A 23,622-nucleotide genomic window follows, 5' to 3' on the forward strand; every position below is an offset into this window, starting at 1 on the left:
TTGGGGTGCAGTAGGTACGGATATGGCAGCTAGTCAATAAGCCCATAATTACCAAATTACTAAACATGGAATAAATTTAATGTGTGATTTTAAAAGGTTTCTTAATCATGAACCCTGTCAGGATGATCTTTAAACTAACAAAAAGGGATTTTTTTTTTTTTGTTAATTAAATTGGCTTATATGTGACCTGTGTGACCCCAGCACAGTTTAACACTCCTGCATTTCACATGCACAGGATTATTCAGGATGAGCTCATTAGTTAGTGACTGACATGTCACTGGCCAATAAGCACGCAGTTTCACGGTCAGATCCAACATCCATATACAAAGATGACAGTGATGGAAGGGTTCATCTTCAAAATGATATTTCAGAAACCAGCAGCAACATCCATCTTATATACTGTGTATGGCACACACTTCAGGGGGATAACCGGTTTATTAAAAATGTGATTAACAGTTTGGCTGCTAAATTCTTATTTATTAGATAGTTTTGCTTCATTTTTAGCATTATTATGCTTATTGTAATCCTTTGATCATTTATTCATCCACTGCTTATCCAACTTCCCTGGACCCAATCCCAGCTGGGTGAGCAAACAAATTCCCATCCACATCCAAATCCGATTTACAATCACCAACCTAACCTAAGATCCAAGTCTTTGGACTTTGGGATGAAACCTTTGGAAGAACAGGAAGAGCATGAGCTCAAACAGAAAGGCCAGCCACAAAGTTTCAACTTGAAGCCATTTTTTTTTCTGGGAGGGGACAGTGCTAACTGTTGTACCACCACGCCATCACTTGATTGGCTAGTTAATTAGTCTCTGAAAGGTTGAAAGTGGAGCACCTGGAGGAGACCAGTGCAAGGAACTACAACAGGGACTACTCGGTCCCCGAGCTATTCAGCTGCTTATCAAACATTTTGTACTCACCAAGCATATAAAGTTAACTATTTGTCGGCCTCTGTAGTAGTATGGCACCATCACTGTCCTCTAGAGTCAGATGATTTTCACTAGTCCAGATGCTGACTAACAGACACCATCCCCGTGAGGGAAGCAGGTTGAGTCCTGTATAATTCACACAGCCTTAAAATACACCGCTATCTCTGTAGAACTACTGCTGCCAGTAACCTCGCCCTGTTCTCTCATATTGGTGTGTTTAGCAAAGCCAGTAGAAATTCTTTCAACTTTATCAGTCATGGATAAAAATCTGAGATGACAAAAAGAAAACAAAATGTATTTATATGGAAATGATTTGGGTGATCCGGCGTCTAACGACGAACAAGGGAAATGTAAATGGGTCTTGTGCGGTGAACAAAAGAGACGTTCGTGTGCAAAACCTCGACAGAATAAATCCAATGCTTCGCTAAGTTTGGAGCAAAGGAAAGGAGAGACACAAAAAAGGGAACCTGCAGCACATCTGAAAATGTCAAACAAAATGGGACGAGATGGGGTCTCTTCAAAATGCCAACGGAAGCAGGAGGAGCGGCGCCTCAGTGATGCTTTCAACATGCACCTCCTTCAAATCCCATCTGGGTTTGGTACTATATTTTTAGGTAGCTGGTTAAATTTCGTTGTGCGAGAACGCAACGGTTATAACTTGAGCCAATAGCTGCCTGTTGCCATGACAACAGGGCCTCGGCTTCTTCTGAAATAAAGCCGAGGCGCGAAAGATTAGAGAAAGCTACAGGGGCAACCCCCAGACAGACAGAGGAGGGAATGGCTGGCAGTGAACACAACCATGTCAGCATTAAAACATGTTAAAAACACAACAGCCTTAATAAACACAGAGTAGTTTGGACCTGGAAGCAGGGTTCATCACATCATCTCGGTATAAAGAATAATAATCATAAATATAGAAGAAATGTCAGCAGGAAAGAGATTGCTGAAAGTACCGAGAGGGACATGATGTGACAAACACAAAACAAAAACAACAAGACTGACGAGGGAAAAAAAGGCCCAACGCTTTTTTTTCCTCCTATCGGCTGGGACTGCAAATAAAACTCCACGACATGACCGCACAGTTTTTAATATGTGACCACCAGAGATGGGCAGTAACGCGTTACTTGTAATCCGATTACAGTAACGCGTTACTGTAATCGGATTACTTTTTTCAAGTAACGAGTAATGTAAGGGATTACTATTGCAAAAACGGTAATTAGATTACCTTTACTTTCCCGTAGGAACACTGCGTTACTGCGTTACTAAAACCGTGAACTTTTTGCGAGAATGTCTCATGACAATGACGCAAGCAAGTGCGACGGCTATGGTAGCTCGTGTGTCAACAATAGAAAACATGGAGCGAGGGATAGAGTACGATCGTGCAGCATTTAATACTTGGAAATACCGACATTATTTTGAATTTGACTCTTTAAAAAGCGACAAAAACATAAGCGTACGTTGTACACTCTGCATCGGAAGAAAACTTCTTTCTACGTCGAAAAATTCCACTTCCAACCTGAGCAAGCACCTAGCACGCTGCCACAAGAATGTTAAATTGACAGAAAAACCCCAGGATCCCCTCACTGACGTGACCGCTGTGGCTACCACATCTACTTCCACCGGGCAAACCTCAGATGGACCCACTCCTGCTAAACAGGTTAAACTAGACGTAAGAGCGACAGGACTTAGTGCCGCTGAACTGAAGAAGCTTGTCGCTGCCTATATCGTCGAGGACATGTTGCCGATTTCCACTGTTGACTCTGAATCATTCCGACGCATCGTAGAAAAAATACCAACTAAAAGTGGTGTCAAGCTGCCCCAGAGAAAGTCATTTGTAGGATACCTTGAGAGAGAATATGACAAAATGAACTCTAACTTGAAGGCTACACTCGAAGAGGCAGAGTTTGTTTCCACCACTGCTGACATCTGGACGGTAAATAATAAAAGTTTTATGCGTGTAACAGTTCACTGGATTAATTCCACATTACAACACAACAAGGCCGCTCTAGCATGCAAGAGAATTAGAGGCAGCCATACCTATGATGTAATTGGAGCAGAGATTGAAGAAATCCATTCATCATATGGACTACAAGGCAAAGTTATTGCCACTGTAACGGATAATGCATCCAATTTTGCCAAAGCATTCAGAGTATGTCAGCCCTGTCATTTGGAGTCTGAATCTGAAAATGAAGAAGGTGATGACGAGGAACCGACCTTTACTGATGTCATAGAAGCTCTTTCAGCTGCATCTGGTGATGCACAGTTCAGCCTCCCTCCACACTACAGATGTGCATCGCACACAATTAACTTGATTTCAACAAGCGATGTTGACAAACATCTAAATTCCTGTGCAGACACCAAGGCTGTATATAGGAGTAGCATTGCAAAATGTTCTGCTCTTTGGACTAAAGCAAGTCGATCAACATTAGCCTCTGAACAGGTGGAGGAAGTCAGTCGGAGGAAACTAATGGTACCGACATCCACAAGGTGGAATTCCCTGTATGAGGCCATTTCTAGAATCATCACAATTCCCTTGAATGAACTTAATCCCCTGTGTGTAAAACTGGGAATCAAGTGCCTTAATGAAAGGGAGTACCAGTTCTTGAAAGAGTACTGTACTGTGATGAAGCCCTGACAGTGGCTCTGGACATCTTACAAGGGGATGAGTGCACCTACGGGGCTTTACTGCCAACACTCACAAGCCTGATGTCAAAGACGCTTGCCCTGAAAGATGACCTCTCTAGAATGACAGCCAGCCTTCCAGATGTCATTGTAAAGGTAAGATTATTATTAATTGCTTTGGGTGGATTTGTTAAATTTATTATACCATTCACAGTGGGTGGATGTTATACTTTGTTTTAAGCAGTGGGTACAATTATTAAAATGATAGAATAAAAGACCAAGTATTCACCCCTTGTTAAATATCAGGGACATTGATCATCATTAATCATGAATATTAATCATAATATCAACAAAAGCCTCAGCCAAAATTAAATCTCATACAGTATTGATAATAGAAAATATAGATGGTTTAGAGCTGTAAAGCCCACAAAATATTGACAATAGGTAATTATACAGTAAAATAATTTTATTCTTAGTTGCATCATATTGTATGTTACAGGCCATCAAGACTCGTTTTGATGCTGTTCTGGACAGCCAAGAAGGACTTCTCGCAGCGGCCACTTGTCCCAAGTTTAAACTTCGTTGGCTGAGAGATGAGCGTAGGAGAGAGTATGTGAAGGAGCTCCTGATAACAGAGTGTCGTAAAGCTGCTCCTGCAACTGAGAACACTAATGTGTCCCAAATGCCAGCCAGCCCAGCCGAAATGGACTTTTTTGAATTTCAGAATCAGCCCACAGAAAGCTTCTCAGCAGAAAAAGAAATAACTGACTTTTTAAGGTCAGGCTATGAGCTTGAGATTCTGAATCAGTTCCCAAATCTCAAAAAGATGTACATGAAATACAACAGTCCAACTCCATCCAGTGCACCAGTGGAACGGCTGTTCAGTTTAGGTGGATTGGTGCTTTCCCCAAAAAGGAACAGAATGTCTGATAGAAGGTTTGAGAAGCTTCTGCTGATGCGATATAACCACTGTTTCCAAAAGAAAACAATAAAACATAGGTCTTTTTCAGGGTTGCCACAAACTGAGACTGGATTAACAGCCTGAATGTAGCATGCAATAGCATTTTCTGTTTTTGTAATCTCAATATTATGCCTCTCTGCACTTTACCAACTGTTAAAAGATGTTTTTGTTAATTTTATTTATTTTATTTATTTATTTTTTGCTTTATTTATATGAAAAGATGTGTGTATACACAAAAATAATTTATGTTATATGCTGGAGTATGCAGAAATACAGTTTAAGCCTTTATTTTCTTAAAATATGGTGTAATGTGCAGAAATATGTTCAAATGTTAAACAAATTTATTAAAGTCAAAGACTGTTGAATTTAATTTAATTTTTGTTTGATGCACTGTTTATAAAGTTAAGATTAAAAGTAATAAACAATTTTTTAAAAAGACACTTTTCCATTTGATTCACTTTTATATGATGGATTATGCAGAAAAAATAGCATTGGCCCAAAAGGTCTATTGCTTTATCAAGCATTCAGGTAGTGTATCATGTTTTTAAAAAGTAACTAAGTAACTAAGTAATTAATTACTTTTGAAAACAAGTAATCAGTAAAGTAACGGGATTACTTTTTTTGAGAAGTAATCAGTAATCAGTAACTAATTACTTTTTTCAAGTAACTTGACCAACACTGGTGACCACACACAAGCATAAATGTGGGCAACGACGTCTGACAATCACATAGGTGCAAAATCTCCCCACAGAAGTAAAGTAGTAAATTCGCCTTCATTGTACAGAGAGGCGACGGAGAAAGTACATGAGAAACTGATGTTTTTATATTTGAAATGTAGAGAGAAATGCACTGTACCTGCATCATGTTCTGGTCTATTTCCTGCTCCTGTTGGTGTCTAAAGTGAATATTTGCCAATAGCAGCTTTGCAAAAAAGTAGTTATAGAAATCTAAGGACCTGAACATTTTCTACTATGTTGTAAGAATTACCACAAAGAATCTGGAAAACATGCAATGCTAAATATTATTCACATAGAAAAAAAGAACAGTGCATCAAACTCCTAACTCCTGTACATGGGACAATGCACTCATGACAGACAAGACACGGCCAGTGATTTTGCTTTTCTCTCCAAATCCCACTGACATGACCGGGAACCAGGTGATGAACTAGAACCCCAACTAAACCACATGAGCCGGGGATGACTGCATACGCAGAGAGTAAAATTGGTCTTACCTTCATAAGAACTGACTCACTGAGCTTTTCTCTGTTGACAATCTTTATGGCAACTTTCTGGTTTGTGACACAGTGGACACCCAGCTTCACCAGACCTGAAACACAAAAACGTAAATAAATTTCACATCAGTCGTCATTTCTTCATATTCTGAGTCACACTCGGAATATGCAAACTCATAACAAAAACATTTGAACAGAGGTTTTCATGGCAGGACGAAGTCTAACCATAGCTGACCATCATAGAAAGAAAACCCCGAACAATGAAGACGATGTGAGCAAGCACTTGATGGCAGTAAGATGGAAGAACTCCCTTTGAAGCAGGAACAGACCTGCATCAGGAAGGGGTTTCTATGAGCCGCTGTGGGTGGGGATAAGGTTGGGGTTGTTGTGTCACACAAGTCCTACATAAAGTTTTGTTAGACAATGTAGTCCGTAACTTTCTGAAGCAGATGTACTCGAGGTGCCCTTTCCTAAGTTTAGTTCTCAAAGTCTTACCTTATTTTATCTGTTTTTGAAGAAACGAGTCACAAAGAATATAAAACAAATAATTTGTTTTGATGTATTTCAGAACAAAGATGAAAGAAAACCACAAATCCTGATACCGGATTTTTTTTTCATAGTTTAAAAGGAACGATTTATAATACTACACACTGATCCCAAACCACACAACTGCATATTAACATTACATATAAATATATACATTTAAAAAAATAATGCATAGAATCAGACATATCTGTTTCTTTCACCAGAGTATGGGAACAAATAAGCCCACTTCAGAATCAGAATCAATTTCTTCAATATTTTGAGTTTTAGGATTTTACCTATGTTCTTGTTCTAGTTCTGTAGTTCTGCTGGTACTGCTGGTATTTTATTGCAGCACTGGTTCTGTTGCCTAACACAGCGGTTCCCAACCCCTGGGCCACGGACCGGTAGTGGTCCGTGAGTCGTTTGAGGCTCGGGTGTGAAATTTATGGTTTTCAGGGTTTTTATCGTAAACTTGGTTTCCCTGGGTCTTTTCCCGTGTTGTAGTCGTGTGTCTTATTTTGAAAGAAATATTTGCGCATTACCATAGCGACCAGAGCGCATTAAGGGGCAGAGAGGAGGACGTTACTCTCAGTGTTGTTGGCGCATTTCAGGAGGACGCTGATAATAAAGTTACACAGTTAATTCACGTTTATTATTATATTTACAAATTACCACAGTTTTCGTATTGGTCGTATCATTTTATTTTGTTGTATTTATCGGCGACACCTTAAAGGACGGTCTGTGAAAATATTGTGTAATAATAATGGATTGCATTTATATTGCGCTTTTCTAGGCGCTCAAAGCACTTTACAATTCCACTATTCATTCACTCTCACATTCACACACTGGTGTAGGCAAACCACAGTTGTAGCCACAGCTGCCCTGGGGCAGACTGACAGAAGCTGCCATATCGCGCCATCGGCCCCTCTGGCCAACACCAGTAGGCGGTAGGGTAAAGTGTCTTGCCCAAGGACACAACGACCGAGACTAATAAAAAAGGTTGGGGACCGCTGTATCAGAGCATTGGTTCTGTTGCCTAACACATTCATTGACATAGGATCTGGAAGGAATATCTCTTTTATCCAAACAACAACTACTGCAACTGGTTACACATTAAAAGAAATATATGATAATTAATAAAACACTAAGACCCAGTAGCAGACTAAAAGTGAAGTTAATGATTCTAGTTTGCACATGTATAGCTGGCTTTACTACAAGCTGATATAAACTCAGCTTTGTTAACCACATGGATAAAAATGTCACCGGCTTACATCTCCCAGGTTTCTTTATCACTGTGTACTTCTGAGAGCTGCCCTGATGTTATTCCACCATTCCAACAGAAATGTCAACACATACTACCTTTATCTTATTACAGTCACAATGACTCCATTCATCTTTATCAAAGCTCCGACACCAGGGGACTATATTTTACTTTGTGCTGAAGGTCTTCAGACAGCAGTGGAAATGCCACTGTGCATATGCACCTCTTTATTACGTGGCGCTGCATATATATTTCACAGGAGATGAGTGTGTCACTATTTGAAAGGTGATTTCCCTGCGGTGGTTCACAAGGAAGCGAGCGGAGCCGCGAGCAGCGGGGGTCTCTGGGCCAATATGGCAGCCTGGGGGCTCTTTTATGTCACCAGTTAGAACTGAAATGGCTTCCTGCGTGACATTCGCCGAGTCTTATTGATCTTGCTGTCAGAGAGGCTCGAGGACGGCTACAACTGCTTGCCATAATTCAGGACTAAGAAAGCCCTATAAAGGTTGCTCTGTATGAACACATTCAACCCAACAAGTTATGATAGGTGCTATAGAGGAGAGTACTCTGTGAGAGCTGAGCAGAAAGTAGCAAACTAGGAAGCAGAGATACTGTACCTACAGCTTAAATGTCTTGAATCAGCTATTGCGTGCTTTCAGAAAATTATAATTTTTATTTTTAATGTGAGCATCAAGCAATTATTGTTCCACTTGCACAGCATCATAAAGGGCTCATGACTGGCGCTGAACATCAGAGGAAATAACCACCAACTTTGGTCTTTTTGGTAGGGCTGTGCGATATGACCAAAATCTCATATTTCGATATACGACATTTATTGTCCCGAAAACGATATAAATCACAAAAATGTTAAATTTTCTGTAAATTCTGTGAATCTCAGCCAACTCGACTCAAAGTGTTTCCAGCTGGGCGTCGTGTACCTGGAGTCGAGTGTTTTGACCGATGCATGAAACTGTACATTTTTAAGGCACAAGTTGGAATGGCCGCCATTGTCTTTGTGAGTATTTATTACACACCGTGCGTCGGGGAAAAGTCTGTTCTAACATTTGGAGCGCCTGCCGGATCTTTTTTTTGCTTCTCATCCGTAAACTCTCTGCACACTCTTTCACGTGATTCTTGCATCGGTGGTAGAATTTAACACGCGTTTGTAATGACGCTAGTTCAGTTTACAACAGAGCTCATTCGCTCAGTCAGCAGATGGCAGTATCCTCGTACACTGGGGAGTAAACTGCCATTAAACGAACAGAAGAAGAAGAAAACATCTGCACATGCGCAGTAAGGATCGGGGAGTCCTGATCCGTAACTATCTTTTTATTTTTCGTTTTTGTCTACATTGTACTGAAATGCTTCATTATTGCAAGCATTTTAAGAGATACTTGTTATTCTTAACATCTTAACAGATACTCTGACCCATAACTATCGGAAAATGCTTTGAGCGGCAATAGTGGCCTTTTGCACGTGCGTGGTACGGATCGGGTTTACGGTACGGATCGGGTAGTGACAGGTCCCACATGCTGATATTACCGTCGTTGTTGCTAACGGCAACACGTAAAAACAGTCGCTTGTCCGTCCATAGTGTGGTTATTTTAAATATAAGAGAAAAAGAGAACTTTAAGAAATTAATATAGCCGCTACACTGACCATCAAAACCATGAAAAAATAAACAGTTTATTTTGCGACACCATGAAACAAACGATAGCGTGATATGAAACGACAGACGTTTTTATATCGTCATCTGATATATACCGTTATATCAAACAGCCCTACTTTTTGGTACAGTGATAACAAAGAGAAACATCCAAAGTAAAAGTCAGGAGAAACTCCCATCAAATAGTCCTAAAAAATTAATAAAGATGAAGAAACCAAACAAACACGAAAACTCCACCAGGTAAAACAAGCAAGTCACATGTTTAGCATAACTATGCGCTGTAGTAGTAGTAACCAGTGACAACCGGCGATGACCAAGCAGAAATCATAACTACGACTCTTTGCAATCACACCTTTACTGCTTTTGTAGAGGTTAAGTAGCACCCAGGTGCTGCCAATCAATTACACTTGATTACCTGATCATCCGCCAGTATGACCACTGAGTTCTAGAAGTTAGTTGGTTTGGAGCATTCACCACAACCAGTACAGTGAATGCCCCACGAACTTCACCTTAAGGTCAGACTGTGCAATGGTCAGACAAATGGTAAAAAAGCCAAGACCTACATGTCAAAATCTAACATTCATAACTAACCTCCAGGCTTTGTTATCATACAATTAGAAAAGGACTGAGTAAGCATGGCTGGTTTAAGGTAGATGTCTTCTTTTTCTCTAAAAAGATGTGTGAGATTTCAGGTCTGTCAAGCTACATCTGAATAAACCACAAAATGTCTTTTGGACAGACAAGACCACAATGACGTCTGGTCATAACATACAGCGTTATGACCATAACGCACGGCTTGTTTTTCCACCGCATGTCCAGGGCACATTGAGGTAACCGAGTCAACCTTCAACTCCTTTTTATCCCAAAGCAGAGTGACATGCATGCGTCTGTTCAACAGCTAAAGCTTGGCTCATTGGGCCATGTAACAGGACACTGTTCCCAAGCACACCAGAAAATCTACAACAGAATGGCTGAAAAACAAAAGAATCAAGGTGGTACAACTGCCCGCTAAAAGTCCAGACCTCAACCCAACTGAAATGCTGTGGAGGGATATTTGGAGAGCTGTGCATACATGAATGCCCACAGTCCTAAATGAACTCAAACAATGACACAACAAAGAGTGGGCTAAAATTATGTGAGAGACTGATAAAGGCATATAGGAAATCGTTACATCAAGCTATTGTAGCTAAATGTGATTGTAAAAACTACTGAATCACAGAGTGTATTCCATTTTTTATGTTTTCTGACATGGAGTACCTCAGAATTGAAGATGTACTTTTTTTTTTTACCTTGACTGTACAGAGCAAACCATCTCTTGCATTGTAAAGTTCAGCACAGCAGTGCTATAAGAGAATGTCCCACAGGTTGTGGATCATCTTCCATTATGGAGGGTTACCTTATAATGTAGGCATTTTTCTTACATTGCCACTGAACTGGTCTTGTTCCACAAAATAAAAGAAAGTGAATGCATAATGCATATGTTGAACAGGAGCAGGAGCAATGCAAAATGCATTATTCCAAATTCATACCAGACTACAACTCCAAACAATCCAACGGTAAATTCCAATACATGTAATGGTTGCGTAAATGTCCATATATCTCTTACTTCCCAAAGGCACATTAAACAAACTGGTCACTTATTGATTATCATACTTGTTATTAGGCTCTCTTGCACAGCATGTCTTTATCCTGTCTTCCTTCTCTCACCCCAACCGGTCGCAGCAGATGGCCCCGCCCCTCCCTGAGCCTGGTTCTGTCAGGCTCAGGTTCCCACTGTCACCAAAGTGCTTGCTCATAGGTGGTCATATGATTGTTGGGTTTTTCTCTGTATGTATTATTATAGGGTCTACCTTACAATATAAAGCACCTTGAGGCGACTGTTGCGATTTGGCGCTATGTAAATAAAACTAAACTAAATTGAATTGCTTATTGTCATTTTGAGTTAGTTCTGCTGCTGAACTTCTCTCTGATCACATCACTCATTAGAAAACCTTTCCATGTTTATATGGCACATAAATCTAAGAAGTCTACCCAATGAAATGAGGTTTCTCACTGAAGTTGTAGTGCAGTAATGTTTCAGCCCCTGCACCTCTATGAAAGGTATTTAAAGTGTATGTTATAGCTACATGGGCCCAATGAAGGCGATAAAGATGACTCATTTCCACTAAAAACACAGCTGTGTCCCGATAGTCTTCTTCACAGTTTTTCCTCCGTCTTATAATTACTCCTCTGACACTGTAATGTGACTTTGTCTCAACAGAAAGCTATACGTTTTTAATTCTATACAGTATGAAAACAGTAAAAGCACTTTATGTTGAACAGTTTTCACTGTTTCTCTGTTCTTACAATCATAAAAAACAACTCCCAACTAGGCCCTTATGTAAAAACTTCTGACATTTCCATGTTACACAACAACCGCTGTTTCTCTCATTGCTGTATAATTCAGCAAGGAAGCGTCCGTAAAAGCTTGTACCTTTGCCGTTTGACACAGCCCCATCGATGTGCACACGCTGGTCTTTTTTGGTTATTTATGAAGGAAAGTTGAGTTTAGATCCTGGAACTTTACCCACCAGTCAAGGGACCCTATATGAAGTGTTATTCCTTTGGGAATAGTTCCATGAAATTGTGCTTAGATATTGAAGAATATTCCTTAAACTTTGTGCGAGAATGAGACATTTTCATGGCTTACATGGCACGTTTAATGGAGCTTTGGCAAATCTTGTACATTAGAACATTTTAAGATGACATTTTTACAAAATGCATTTAGACCTAGAGTCAGACAGTCCTCGTCAGTCATCTAAAGTACTCTATTAAATGTAATATTCTATCTATTAAATGCTTTTCTTAACAGGGAGAACATTTTGCATGCACTTAATGAAAGACTAAGAGATTTTTCAGCTTTTTCTTATGTTTTTAAAAAAATATAAGCATAATTTTAGCAGATGGTTTCTGAAGTAATTTATGTAATATGTGCATTATGTTACAAAGAGTTTCCTGCAAAGGAACCAGAAACCAGAAGATAAAAAATGCAAAAAATTATTTAAAGCATCAGAACAGCATAAATAACTGTACATTATGTTTTCGAGGTTAAATGATTTGGAAAATGCTGCTTGCTGGAAGGGGAAAAGTGCACAGCAGCCACAGTGGAAGCTTATTTCACATCACCTTCTGTGAGGCTGAGTGTGATGTGAAGTGTAGCGCTGCGATGTAAATATAAAGGACATTACAGGAGAGGAACATCATCAGCGAGTGTCGTACAATAAAATACAGTTTTCTCCTTTGCAACATGAAACATCCAGACGCACAAACATCAGAGACAACAATGGAAAGATGTGTGGGAGCTGAAGCTTTCACGACCTGTTTCATTGTTTAGGATTATGTTTTAAATGGTGCTGTCAGCGTTAATCTCGTTAAAATGACGTTAACGCCATAACCGCATTAACGCAGCAAATCTCCGTTAATGAGTTACTGTGGATCGTCCCGAGCATGAGGCGGCACAGCGTTAACGCCATGGGCGGCGGGCGGCCACAGTTTTGCTTATTGCATTTAAATATGACTTCAGGTGCCCGGTTAAGTCACGTTGGATAAATCGACATTAGCTTACAGCTTTTTATCTTTATTTTGAATTTCCCCCATCCATTATAGTCCAACAACAAACATGGAAGGATATGAAGTTTTAAAAATTACTGGCTTATATTACTTTTAACTCAAATTAAAGACATATGGATTTACATTTAGAATATATCTGATAGGTTTCCATAGTGCACTGTTAGCTCAAAACAATTATCCATCGCATTATCTTGACCACAGTTCAGCGGCTGGAGCCTATCCCAGCTGTCACAGGGCGTGAGACGGGATACAACCTGGACAGGTCACCATCACAGGGCCAACACTGAGACACAGACAGCCATTTACACCAACACACTTAAACTGAATTAGGATCAGCATGCATCTCCTGGGAGTACCCAGGACAACCCAGCAGATACGGGGGAATATGTAAAATCCTACAGAAAGAATCTATCCAGCTGGTAGATTCCTATCAGCAGTGTGCTGTGAATAACTGTCCCAGATTCCATTTCTTCAAAATGAAGTGGTAATGGACTAAAGAACACCTTTAAAACACAAACACTGACCGCTGCTGCTCCATGTTCAGTTTGAACTCATTCACTACGCAGACCTGAAGCTTCAACATTTCACAACGGAACAGCAGATTACAAATTTACTGTATTTTGACTCTTAAGAAAAGTGTTTTTAACTTACATGAACTCTGACGAATGAATCATTGCGACTGTTTGAAGCCACAACTGACTCAGTTTCATTGATTTCTCTCCCCTCGATCAGTTTGGTCCTCTGTGCTGAATCAGATCAATAATGTCCAGGACTTGTGAACTCTGCAGACCGAGCTTCTGCCAGAGGGGATGTGCCCTCGAGTCTTAAACTCCTGTCTCATTAAACCTTCTGTGTTTTCTCTCTGTGCTTTGGAGCTGAAAGCACAAATTGCTTTCAAAGTCCCAATTAAGGTTCTTTAATGAATACACACATATAATAAATCAGGCAGTGGAATCCAAAAAGTCAAAGACTACATGCGTATGGTTTTCAATGGCCACTTCTGGCATCTAATACATTTTAGATAAATAACGCAGGTCTGGGTTAGTTTCAGACTGAGAAGTTGTGTTCTGAATATTCTGAACAAGGCAGATTCAAGGCTATGACTGGAGTAATCTCCATAGCAACTCCTAATAAGACTCATGAGAATTGCAGTACTTAATGGTTTTGAGCAACTGAAAAATTACCATTTCTCACAAACAAAGCTGGAATATTTATAAATGGCATCTGTTAAATAACCCTCGGGTATGATTTACTCCTGCAGGACTCTGATGTTATTGTTAGCTCTCCACATTAAAGCATTTAGAGGCCTAGGTCGATTAAAAACCCTAAAGAGAGTTTTTCCCTCCTTGTTTGAGGCTGTTGGACATTAAGCAGTGATTTTTGTTCGCTTGTAGCCTAATTGGAACCAACATGTAACCCAGTGTTAAAAACGGGATTAAAAGTATAAATATTCATACTCTCACGATGGGAATAAATATTGATAAAAACTAAATTAATTATAATAAATACTGATAAAAAGCATGTAAACATAAGTTTAATATGTACATATGTATATGTGGTATATAGATGGTGTGGGGGCAGGACTTAGTCCTTTAGAGTGTGTTTGTCAGATCCACTGAGCGACCAATCATTGGCCGGTCTGACCCTCCCCCCAGTCTGTGCGCTGCTGAGACACCTGTGCGTGCCTTCGTGTGCCAGTAAGATACGCCAGAGACACAGACGGTGAAAGATCAGTTTACCCGTGCGGCGAAGAAGCTAGCTGGATAGAGAAAGTCCTTTTTTCGGCAAGAATAATAAGAGTGATACTGTATTCCAGAGGCCGTGAGCCAACGTGAGCACTGTGAAGCCCCGTGTAGCATTTGTTGCTTCGCATGGTCAGGTTTTTTCCTTTGCTTATTTGGATTGGATTGGTTTTGAGGCCCTGAGAAGAATCGAGGATCCCTTTTCCAGTACTGGATGGCGAGCCCAGCCCAAAGAGCCAGATGAACTGGTAGATTGTAACCCGACTGGTTACAAACACACTGAGTGACTACTGAACATTGAAAGACTGAAATTGACTTTTAAAAAAAAGACACAAAAGACAATATATCCTTAGGTTGACCATTTGTGGGGTTTATTTTATTTTGTTTTCAAGAAGCGCGCTCTACTTTTGTTAAATGTGCACAACTTTAATAATTGCTAATAAATGCAATTGTGTTTTCTACACCTACTGTGTACAAGTCCTCTGTTGTCATACACCCTTGGCTCCTACGAATCTAGAACCTGTCTGATCTGGTCCATATTTCCCTTCTGTCCGCGTACTGTGGTTAAAGGTAACTATACTGCCCGCACTACATGCAAAGAAGGCAAGAAGTAGCACTAACAGGTCTAGTATTGCACCACCAGTGTTACAAACACATCAGCTGATAATTATTCTGACATGCTCAAGATAACGGCTGGAAATTCACTTTAATGAACTTCTGTGTCATTCCACCATCTATTTTCTAAAGTATGTATATAAGATATAAGCCTCGCTAATCTGCTTATTAGACAAAAATGGTGGTAATTTTTTAACCCACTCGATATTTCAAAACAGTTACATTTGAACTGAAACAGATGTTGTCGTTTGTCGGTAGTGAAATAACAAAGTAGCCAAAGGGCCGAGGCTCAGCCTGGGTTCAGCCTTTTTTTATATGATTTTTTGCTTTCTTCTGATTTTCAATGCAGCACCATATACCACCTCGCAACTGCAAGATTTCTCCAATCAGTTGGGGAATACACATTTTTCCCTGGCAACCAGTAGCTGCCAGATGGTTGCCAACTGGTCTCTGACTTTACCTTAAAATTCTGTCGTACTCTTTAATATAGTTGAGACAGCTGCAGCGCCCCCCTAAGGAAGACAAGTTTGCACTGGTTACTTTTAAAGACTAATACAACAGGAACAGCAGACTTTAACTTTCCATGAAGCTGATTGTAAATGACACAAACTTTCTCCTATGATGTGACAAAAATCTGAAAAACCTTAACTGTCAGCTAACAGTCAACTAACAGATCGGCTGTTTCTGGTGACCTCAGCAGTTACACACATGCACACACATCACCAAGTTATTTAGAGACGGTAATGTATGCATAAATATAGAATACACACTGTATGCTTCATACATGTTTACAGCGAGTACCACAGTTGAAACCAAGCACACCATTGTTTTTCTTGTGACATTACCAATAAGTTTGATGTGTCACATGGCCCTCGTCCTATTGAAAAAACAAAAGTTGTATCCAAGATGGCCGACTTCTAAATGGCCACCTTGGTCACCACCCATCTTGAGGAGTTTGCCCCCTCACATATACTAATGTGCCACAAACAGGACTTTAATATCACCAACCATTCCCATGTTATTACTGTGTATCCACATAAATGGCCCACCCTGTACTATCGTGACAACTCCCCTTACCTATAGTGAGGTATGGTGAACTGGAGGGCAATTGGGTGCATATGATGACATAATTTACATTTATTGTCCCTGAGAACAAAAGAACCCTCTGTGATGTTGGCATTGGCACATTTTTTGGGAGACATTCCCAAATGAAGTTCACTGGCCAAACCTTTCTGACTCTGAGTGGGGCTCCTTCGCTCATACCTGCCTGACAGGACCGTATTAAGGACATCCACGCTGTATGTAAACATACAGATCCAATAATATAGCTTCTGGCTCACAGGCATAACTTGTACTTCCATATTTGTACCTCCTTATGTCATTTGAAACTTTTGTAATACAAATATCCACCATTGTAACAGGATATATCTAAATAAGAGTCAAGTGATAACTGAACTGAAAAGTGTAAAACTATTTTCTTTTTTGGTTCAGATACATTTTTTCTACCACGCAGCTCTCAGAACCCGGACCTACAGGCCACAGCCGGTCACCCACACATACTTCAAACTATGAAGTAACAGCCAAGTAAAGTCAGCAGTTAACAGTCTGATACTCATCACAGTTCAGGCAGCAATTTCACAAGGAGCGTGATTTAGACGCTGGCCCACTACGTATAGTTTCGATCTGTGAAAGTCAAAAGGCCTCCAAATCTTACCTTTAGAAGAGCCGACCACATGATAACGACACTCAGACCAAAACAGACAAGCAAGCACTAAGTGAAGATGATCCACGGATCCTGGAGTTTCTAAAAGTAAATGTATTCTTCGATATCGGTAAGGTTAGACTGCTGGAGTGGTGTTGATTGGACATGAAGCTCTATTGGCTGAATCCGCTCCCATGAGCTCATTGCGGGAGCGCTGCATAATGTTAAAATGTCACAGTCCTGCCCCTTTTGACGTTGGTGATGACAGTGGCACTGATGAATGCAACACAGAGAAAGATTCATCTAGCCACCACGGTGTCACCCACTGGTCCTGCTTTGAACCCTGAGGATGAGCATTTTCATTGTTGCCATCTTGGTGTCTCCTGTGATGGGTGATGGGCAGCTCAGACTGAATTTGGATGCCCATTGACTAATGACTTGGAACCAGTACACTGTTAACCAGTGAGTCCTTCTTTCTGACATTCAAAATATATGAATATAATTTACAAAATGGACTTAAGGTTCATTAAATGTGTCCCCAAACGAGGAATTTTCTTTTTGCAACCAAACTATTACCACCTCTGAAGTTGGTGTCCGTACCGCATAAAGACCTACTAAATCATCCATCTGTACAATCCTCACCGACTCCAGCTTCCTGTACATTCAACATTAACATCCTGAAGGGAGACATTTCTCATGCCAAGCTGCAGCACCGAATGCAAACGTGAAGCACAACAGCTTTGTGATACACAATACCAATCAGAGCCCGGCTGATGTATCGAGAGAGATCAAGAGAAAACTTTAAAATGGGAACTGTCAGTGGGGGGTGGGGGACAATGGGGCACAGAGAAAATGAGGGGAAAACGCTTGTCATTTAGCAGCAGACCTGCATGTGTGGGACTCAGCAGGACTCTGATGGAGTTTCCTGCTTGTCTGGGAGCCATCTGTATCTGTCCGACCAGATTGATGAGCACACTGCTTCTCATTTTTGAGTCAGATCTGCCAACCACTAAACACGAGTTCTGGCCTATTTACATCTTATTACAGAGATCGAGAACATCCTTTTCCCTCATACACCCAAACAGAATAAACATAAGAGTCGATACGTATTCATTTCCCTGCCTTCATATCAACACGAGCACATATTGATTTATCCTCACGTCACCCCTGTAATTGCCCACCTCGCTGTCAATCATTTTGATGCAAACCCCTTTTGTTCCAACCAATCGTCTGAGTCAAATTCCCCCGCTGCTCTGGAACATTGATCGACTCCAGCCTCAGGTTTACCAAAAAGGCTGAGTGGTGAGTGGTCATCGTAGCAACCAGGCCTGGAGGAAATGCTCGATGTCATGGGTGCCAACTGAGCCTAATGAGATCATATATACAGAAATGGGCTTGAACATTGATTTCATACCATGAATGAAGCCTTGGACATAGTTTACTCACTCCTGGCTCCAGATCAGTACAAAAAAAATACTGAATTTCAATAGATCAGGTTTGGTGGGATAGCTGTGGTTTTGGGCTTTAGTTGATATTTGCAGCAACTGAATAAAAAACTGTGGCGTTCCTGAGAAACAGAAGATCTAGTCAGAGACATTTCAGTCCAGGCATTTTTTAAAGCAAAGTTCTAGATGTTCCCTGGATTTCAGGTTTGTAATGTCAAACTTAACACGCGCATAGAAAAAGAAAAACACTCATCTGTAACTGTGATATCAGGATTGCATTCATTTTACACAAGAACAGGGAAAAGAAAGATTCAGAAAGATTTCTGAACAGTCAAAACTCGCTCAGCACTCGAGCTGACTTCGATCGGGCCAAGTTGATCTAATATTAATGTCTCAAGATGTCCTGCTTGTTAATGGACAAAAAATGTCGCCAACATAACTGACAGAAATCTTTTGGTTTCTTCGTCCGATCAACAGAAAACCTAACACAATATATTTAGTTGTGTTTTGTTTACGATGAAACAAATCCGACTGAAAGGAACGTGAGGACACCAATGAGAACCAAATGGGTCCAAAGATATTTACGGTGATTTTCAAACTAAAACCTAAACAAATGGAGACAAACGCAGTGCAGACAGCAGCCTGATCGTCCACCAATTAATGCGTTTCGTTGTTCCCTCTGCTTTGGTTGGATTAATCTCTCCATCTGTGTCAAAAAAATATATTTTTCCCCCGCAGCGATGATAGCGACACACCAGGTGATAACAGCTGATGGAAAGGTCATCCTGAATCATTGCAGTTATATATTGACAAAGCAGACCGGTGACATTCAGCAATTCAGCATCCTTCTGTCAGCCTTCATTAGGATGTATACGTATCAACTCTAACAGCCGAGCCAAAGACACCGGGCAACAGCTGATAGCTCAGACATCCAATCACCTCTCGACTGTTTGACAATTAAAGAAAATAAGACCAACAGGCAACATAGTTACAGCATATCTATGTCAAGGTTAGCCTCCCCTCCTTCATCATTTCCCTTGTGCTCCCCTGATGATATGAATTTACTCAATATCCTTCTTCCTCCACATTCTCACAAAAACAACTCCCCTTTCTCCATTAATGAGGTAATTAATAAAACCAGCTCCTCCTTTTCCCCCCATCTTTTCTTATGGAGTGAGAGGGGGAGGAGAAGAAAATAATAAGAGGAAAGCAGGTCAGGCCTCAAGAGAGGGAAGCAAAGACAGAAAGCATGGAAGCTTTTGTGCAGCGTTGAAGCTAAAACGCAGGTCGCCATCAGTGACAAACAAGATCCATATCAGTATGTTTGGGTAATGTATGCAAATTTGTACATAAGTATGATAATCTGCAGCCGGAGGTGGCACAAATCCCACGTGTCCTACTTACTGTAAAACAACATGAAGAAATGCTGCAATAAAATTATGCAGCACTTCCTTAATGTAAAATATTTCTGTTAAAGTCCTCTGTTGTTTTTTTACTGAGCCTGGGAAAAATCTGGCTGATGTCATAATGATGTCAAAAGGGTTATCTCTACTATTTCTACTTAGACTTTTAATAGGACCCCGGTGCAAACTGAGGATGTGCAGTTTAGCAAATGTGTCATTCAGTGGGTAGAAGGGATAACAGGAAATATTGTAGTAGCTGCATTATAGTGAATGGCCCAGAAAATGTTGTGCATTCATTTCTTTCTTAGAACAAGCAAAGCTTTTGGGAGAAGAGAATAAGAAAACCTTGAGTGTAGGAAAGGGTTAAGGTATAAAGTGTTATCGTAGGCAGTAAGGAAGGATATGTGGCATGTGTCCTAAACTGCTAAAACCAAATGTATACAAGTGGTTACTTAACATTAACTTAACAAGTTAACATTTGTGTAGCTTATATTTACAGTTCCTCAGTATTATGTCTTCAAGCTCATGATTCAACCATCCGTCTCCATCTGGACGCAGGGTGAGATACTGCCCGAGTGTTGTCAGTCGATTAGAAACCACGAGCCTCAGCTCTATGGGCTGCAAAGGAGAAGCTGAAGATGACGAAATTACAGTAAATTACAGTGAAGAGTGCGCTTTAATGGCCCACTGTGGATGAGTTAGCTTCCCGCAGCGAGAGCTATTAGCAAGTGGAGGTCAACACCGAGACACACACACACACACACACACACACACACACACACACACACACACACACACACACACACACCACAGTGGGGCTGAGTTGTAAAGCTAACATTATATGAAAAATTCTTCTGCTCTTTAAGAAACTAAGTTTCCATAAAAATATAGTGTAAATGTCGATAAGCAGCTGCTGGTACTAAAAGCACACAGAGAGATGGCCGTCGGGCTGACAGAGCAAATGGACTACAGTCAGTAGCTGCAGTCAAACACAGTGGAGTTGGATCAGCCGTGGACAGCTCTGTTCTGGATGGAATCAAAAGATGACAAAAAATAAACATTCAAATTTGGCACCGTGAGAATACATGGTCGGCCCATCCAAGTAAAATCTATATCTGGGAAATCCTACAGTCTTCAAGGCAGGTGGCCGTCCAACACCTGACCAATAGCTTTGCATGTTTGCTCCCATCTCATCTCTGTCCATTAAATCCACTGGAAAAAACATTCCCACATACTGTTGGCTAGGGCTGCTCGATTATGGCAAAAATGATAATCACGATTATTTTCACTGAAATTGAGATCTCGATTATTTGACGATATTTATTTAACAATAACAATGTATTGGATAATGACTTTAAAGGGGCAGGGATAGCTCAGTAGGTAAAGTGGTCGCCCCATGATCGGAAGGTCGGCGGTTCGAATCCACTTAACGGCTACCCTGAGGTACCCCTGAGCAAGGTACCGTCCCTACACACTGCTCCCCGGGCGCCTGCTTAGTGGGCTGCCCACTGCTTCACTGAGTGAATGGGTCAAATCCAGAGAAAAACAAGTAATTTCCCCATGGGGATCAATAAAGTATCCATTATTATTATTAAAGACTGTCAAAAAACAATATAAAATAGTGTGCAAATACTGATAACAGTGCAAATGTTTGCAATATAAAAAATAAATGAAATGTAAACATCTGTGTTTAGTGAACTTTGCAGTGTTGCTCTGTGGTGCAGCTACGACACTGTTGCAAAGTTTTCACACTGTGTCTACTTGATCCACGTCTGACTGAACCCATAATGTTTCCACACCACTGAAGTTTTTTTTTTTACCTCTCTTTTCAACCAACGGCAGTCACTCTCCTCTCCAAATAACTTCTGCTTAGCTTTCCGAGCTTCCCTCGGGTCCTCTTAATCAGCGGTCCCCAACCCCCGGGCCTCGTACCGGTCCGTGAGTCGTTTGGTACCGGGCCGCGAGAGTTGAGGCTCAGGTGTGAAATGTATGGTTTTCAGGGTTTTTATTGGTTTTCAGCGTTATTTTGTTATCGTTTTTATCCTTTACTCTGTTTTTCTGGGTCTGTTCACGTGTGTTATGAATAAATTCTCTTTTTTTCGGTACCGGTACTAGTTTTATTTTGTTGTATTTATCCGCGACACCTTAAAGGCTGGTCCATTGTCGGGCATAAACCGGTCCGTGGCGCAAAAAAGGTTGGAGACCGCTGCTCTTAATTGTTGTGACACGTGTTTGAAACGCAGAGAGGTGCGCTCGATTTGCCACACGGAGCAAGGCAAGGCAAGGCAAGTTTATTTGTATAGCACAATTCAACAACAAGGTGATTCAAATTGCTTTACAGAGACATTAGAAACAAGAACAAATAAAAGCAGCGCGAGAGTAAAGCACGAGGGAGGGGCTAATAATCGGCTCCGTCATTTTTAATGATCGTTGAAAGCCCAGATCGTAATCGAGATTAAAATTCGATTAATTGAGCAGCCCTACTGTTGGCATCTGTTTTTAGTCTCTGCCAACATTATGAATGACACAGCAGATTTATGCAGCATGCTGGAGTAGCGACCAAGCTTTATGTCTGACCATCTGAGCGCACCGTTGAATACCAAAGCCTTTAAAATCGACTCATATCAACATGAAGTCCTAAAAAGCTGCAGCAAATGAGCTGCTCCATGCTGCGGCGGCATTGTGCAGACATGAGCTGTGAGTACAGTATGACGTCCATACCCCCATTTTCAATTAAGCAATTGATGACACACAAGTGCTACTTTTAGAACACGGCTTCCTCTCGACTGTGAGCGGTGAAAGAAGATATAAAAGCTTCTTTTGTTAAAGCAGCTACAGTCGGTACATTTATCTCAACGGTGGATGTTTGGCCAGTTCTCAGCTGGCAAAAGGTGGATCGCCTGCTTCAGGCGGGATGAGGAGGTGGAGCTGAAGTTTCTGGGGTATAATAAAGCAAGCCCCACCTATGGCTACAAGCTGACTGATAGAAGCAGTGGAAATGTGTTTGTCTTGGCTGCCAGTTGTCTTTGGGAAAACAAATGTATGCCTTATGAATTATCTGAGCATATATGCAACTCATCCTCTGAAATATTTCTCTGTTTTGGCCTTTCTTTGAACAGAGATTTATCCCTGTGATCTAATCAGACTATCTGTCGATTATGCAGAAATATGAGGCACTTCTCTGTAACCTGGCCAAAAATTCCATTAGGCACATTCATTGCAGGTAGCCTAAGTCGTCATCATATTGCACTGTACTTAAAGTCCTTATGAGGAGGACACTGCAATGGCACAGAGCTCTGCAAAGTCTTTTTGAAAGCTCTCAGGCCATTTTAATGGCCACGAGTCTGCCTCGCTGCCAACATGGCATCAGATGCAAATCTCGTCACGACAAGAACGGCAAAAGTTCCAACTCTTCACTTTAATGACTTTGCTTTTATGTAACTCGCAGGATTGAGGGGGAAGCTGCAACATATAGTAATTAACCCACTGGAGAGAGAAAGAGCGCGAGCGAGCGAACAGGGGACCGATCCAAATCTGAGTAGGAGAAGAAGAAAAAACGATGAAAAGGGAGCTTCACATCAGCCACATGATGAAAGGAGAAGCAAAGGAGAGGAGGAGAAACACTTCTGACAATACAGAAAATTGGTGCTGATGCCAAGAGGTAGAACCAAACGCCCAGTTCTATGATGCAACCCCTCTCCAAACTGATTAGACTAAAACCTACTTGTCTTTTGTGCTTTTACTCTGAGGATGAGTTGACTTACATCTCCCAGAGATCTGCTTAAACCAGATTAAAACACTAAGTGTGAGGAGCTTTCAAAATCCACGACAACGTGTTGCAAGGGCGTAAAGTGGGGCACCTGCTCGCTTCCACCTCGTTTTCTCTGAACTCACTTACTGGACCAA

At 40.9% G+C, this 23,622-nt stretch overlaps 2 protein-coding genes across 12 annotated transcripts in view; one reads left to right on the forward strand and one right to left on the reverse strand.

The window, feature by feature from the left end:
* Positions 1–23,622, reverse strand: part of LOC146719239 (serine/threonine-protein kinase BRSK2-like) — a 151,151-nt gene that overhangs the window by 72,324 nt on the left and 55,205 nt on the right. For all 11 annotated transcript variants that reach the window (XM_085462081.1, XM_085462050.1, XM_085462076.1 and 8 more), the window contains exon 2: positions 5,749–5,843. In XM_085462081.1, coding sequence (XP_085318207.1) covers positions 5,749–5,843 — 95 coding nt within the window. The remainder of the gene's footprint in view (positions 1–5,748; positions 5,844–23,622) is intronic.
* On the forward strand, positions 3,572–4,905 carry LOC146719240 (uncharacterized). Its single transcript, XM_085461976.1, has 2 exons — positions 3,572–3,712; positions 4,056–4,905. The coding sequence occupies exons 1-2, from the start codon at positions 3,641–3,643 to the stop codon at positions 4,599–4,601; spliced, it is 618 nt and encodes a 205-aa protein (XP_085318102.1). The 5' UTR covers positions 3,572–3,640; the 3' UTR covers positions 4,602–4,905.

Source organism: Copadichromis virginalis, linkage group LG1, assembly GCF_057382275.1.
Source record: "Copadichromis virginalis isolate Kocher_CV1m ecotype Utaka linkage group LG1, C_Virginalis_male_GT1.1, whole genome shotgun sequence".
Taxonomy (NCBI): Eukaryota; Metazoa; Chordata; class Actinopteri; order Cichliformes; family Cichlidae; genus Copadichromis; species Copadichromis virginalis.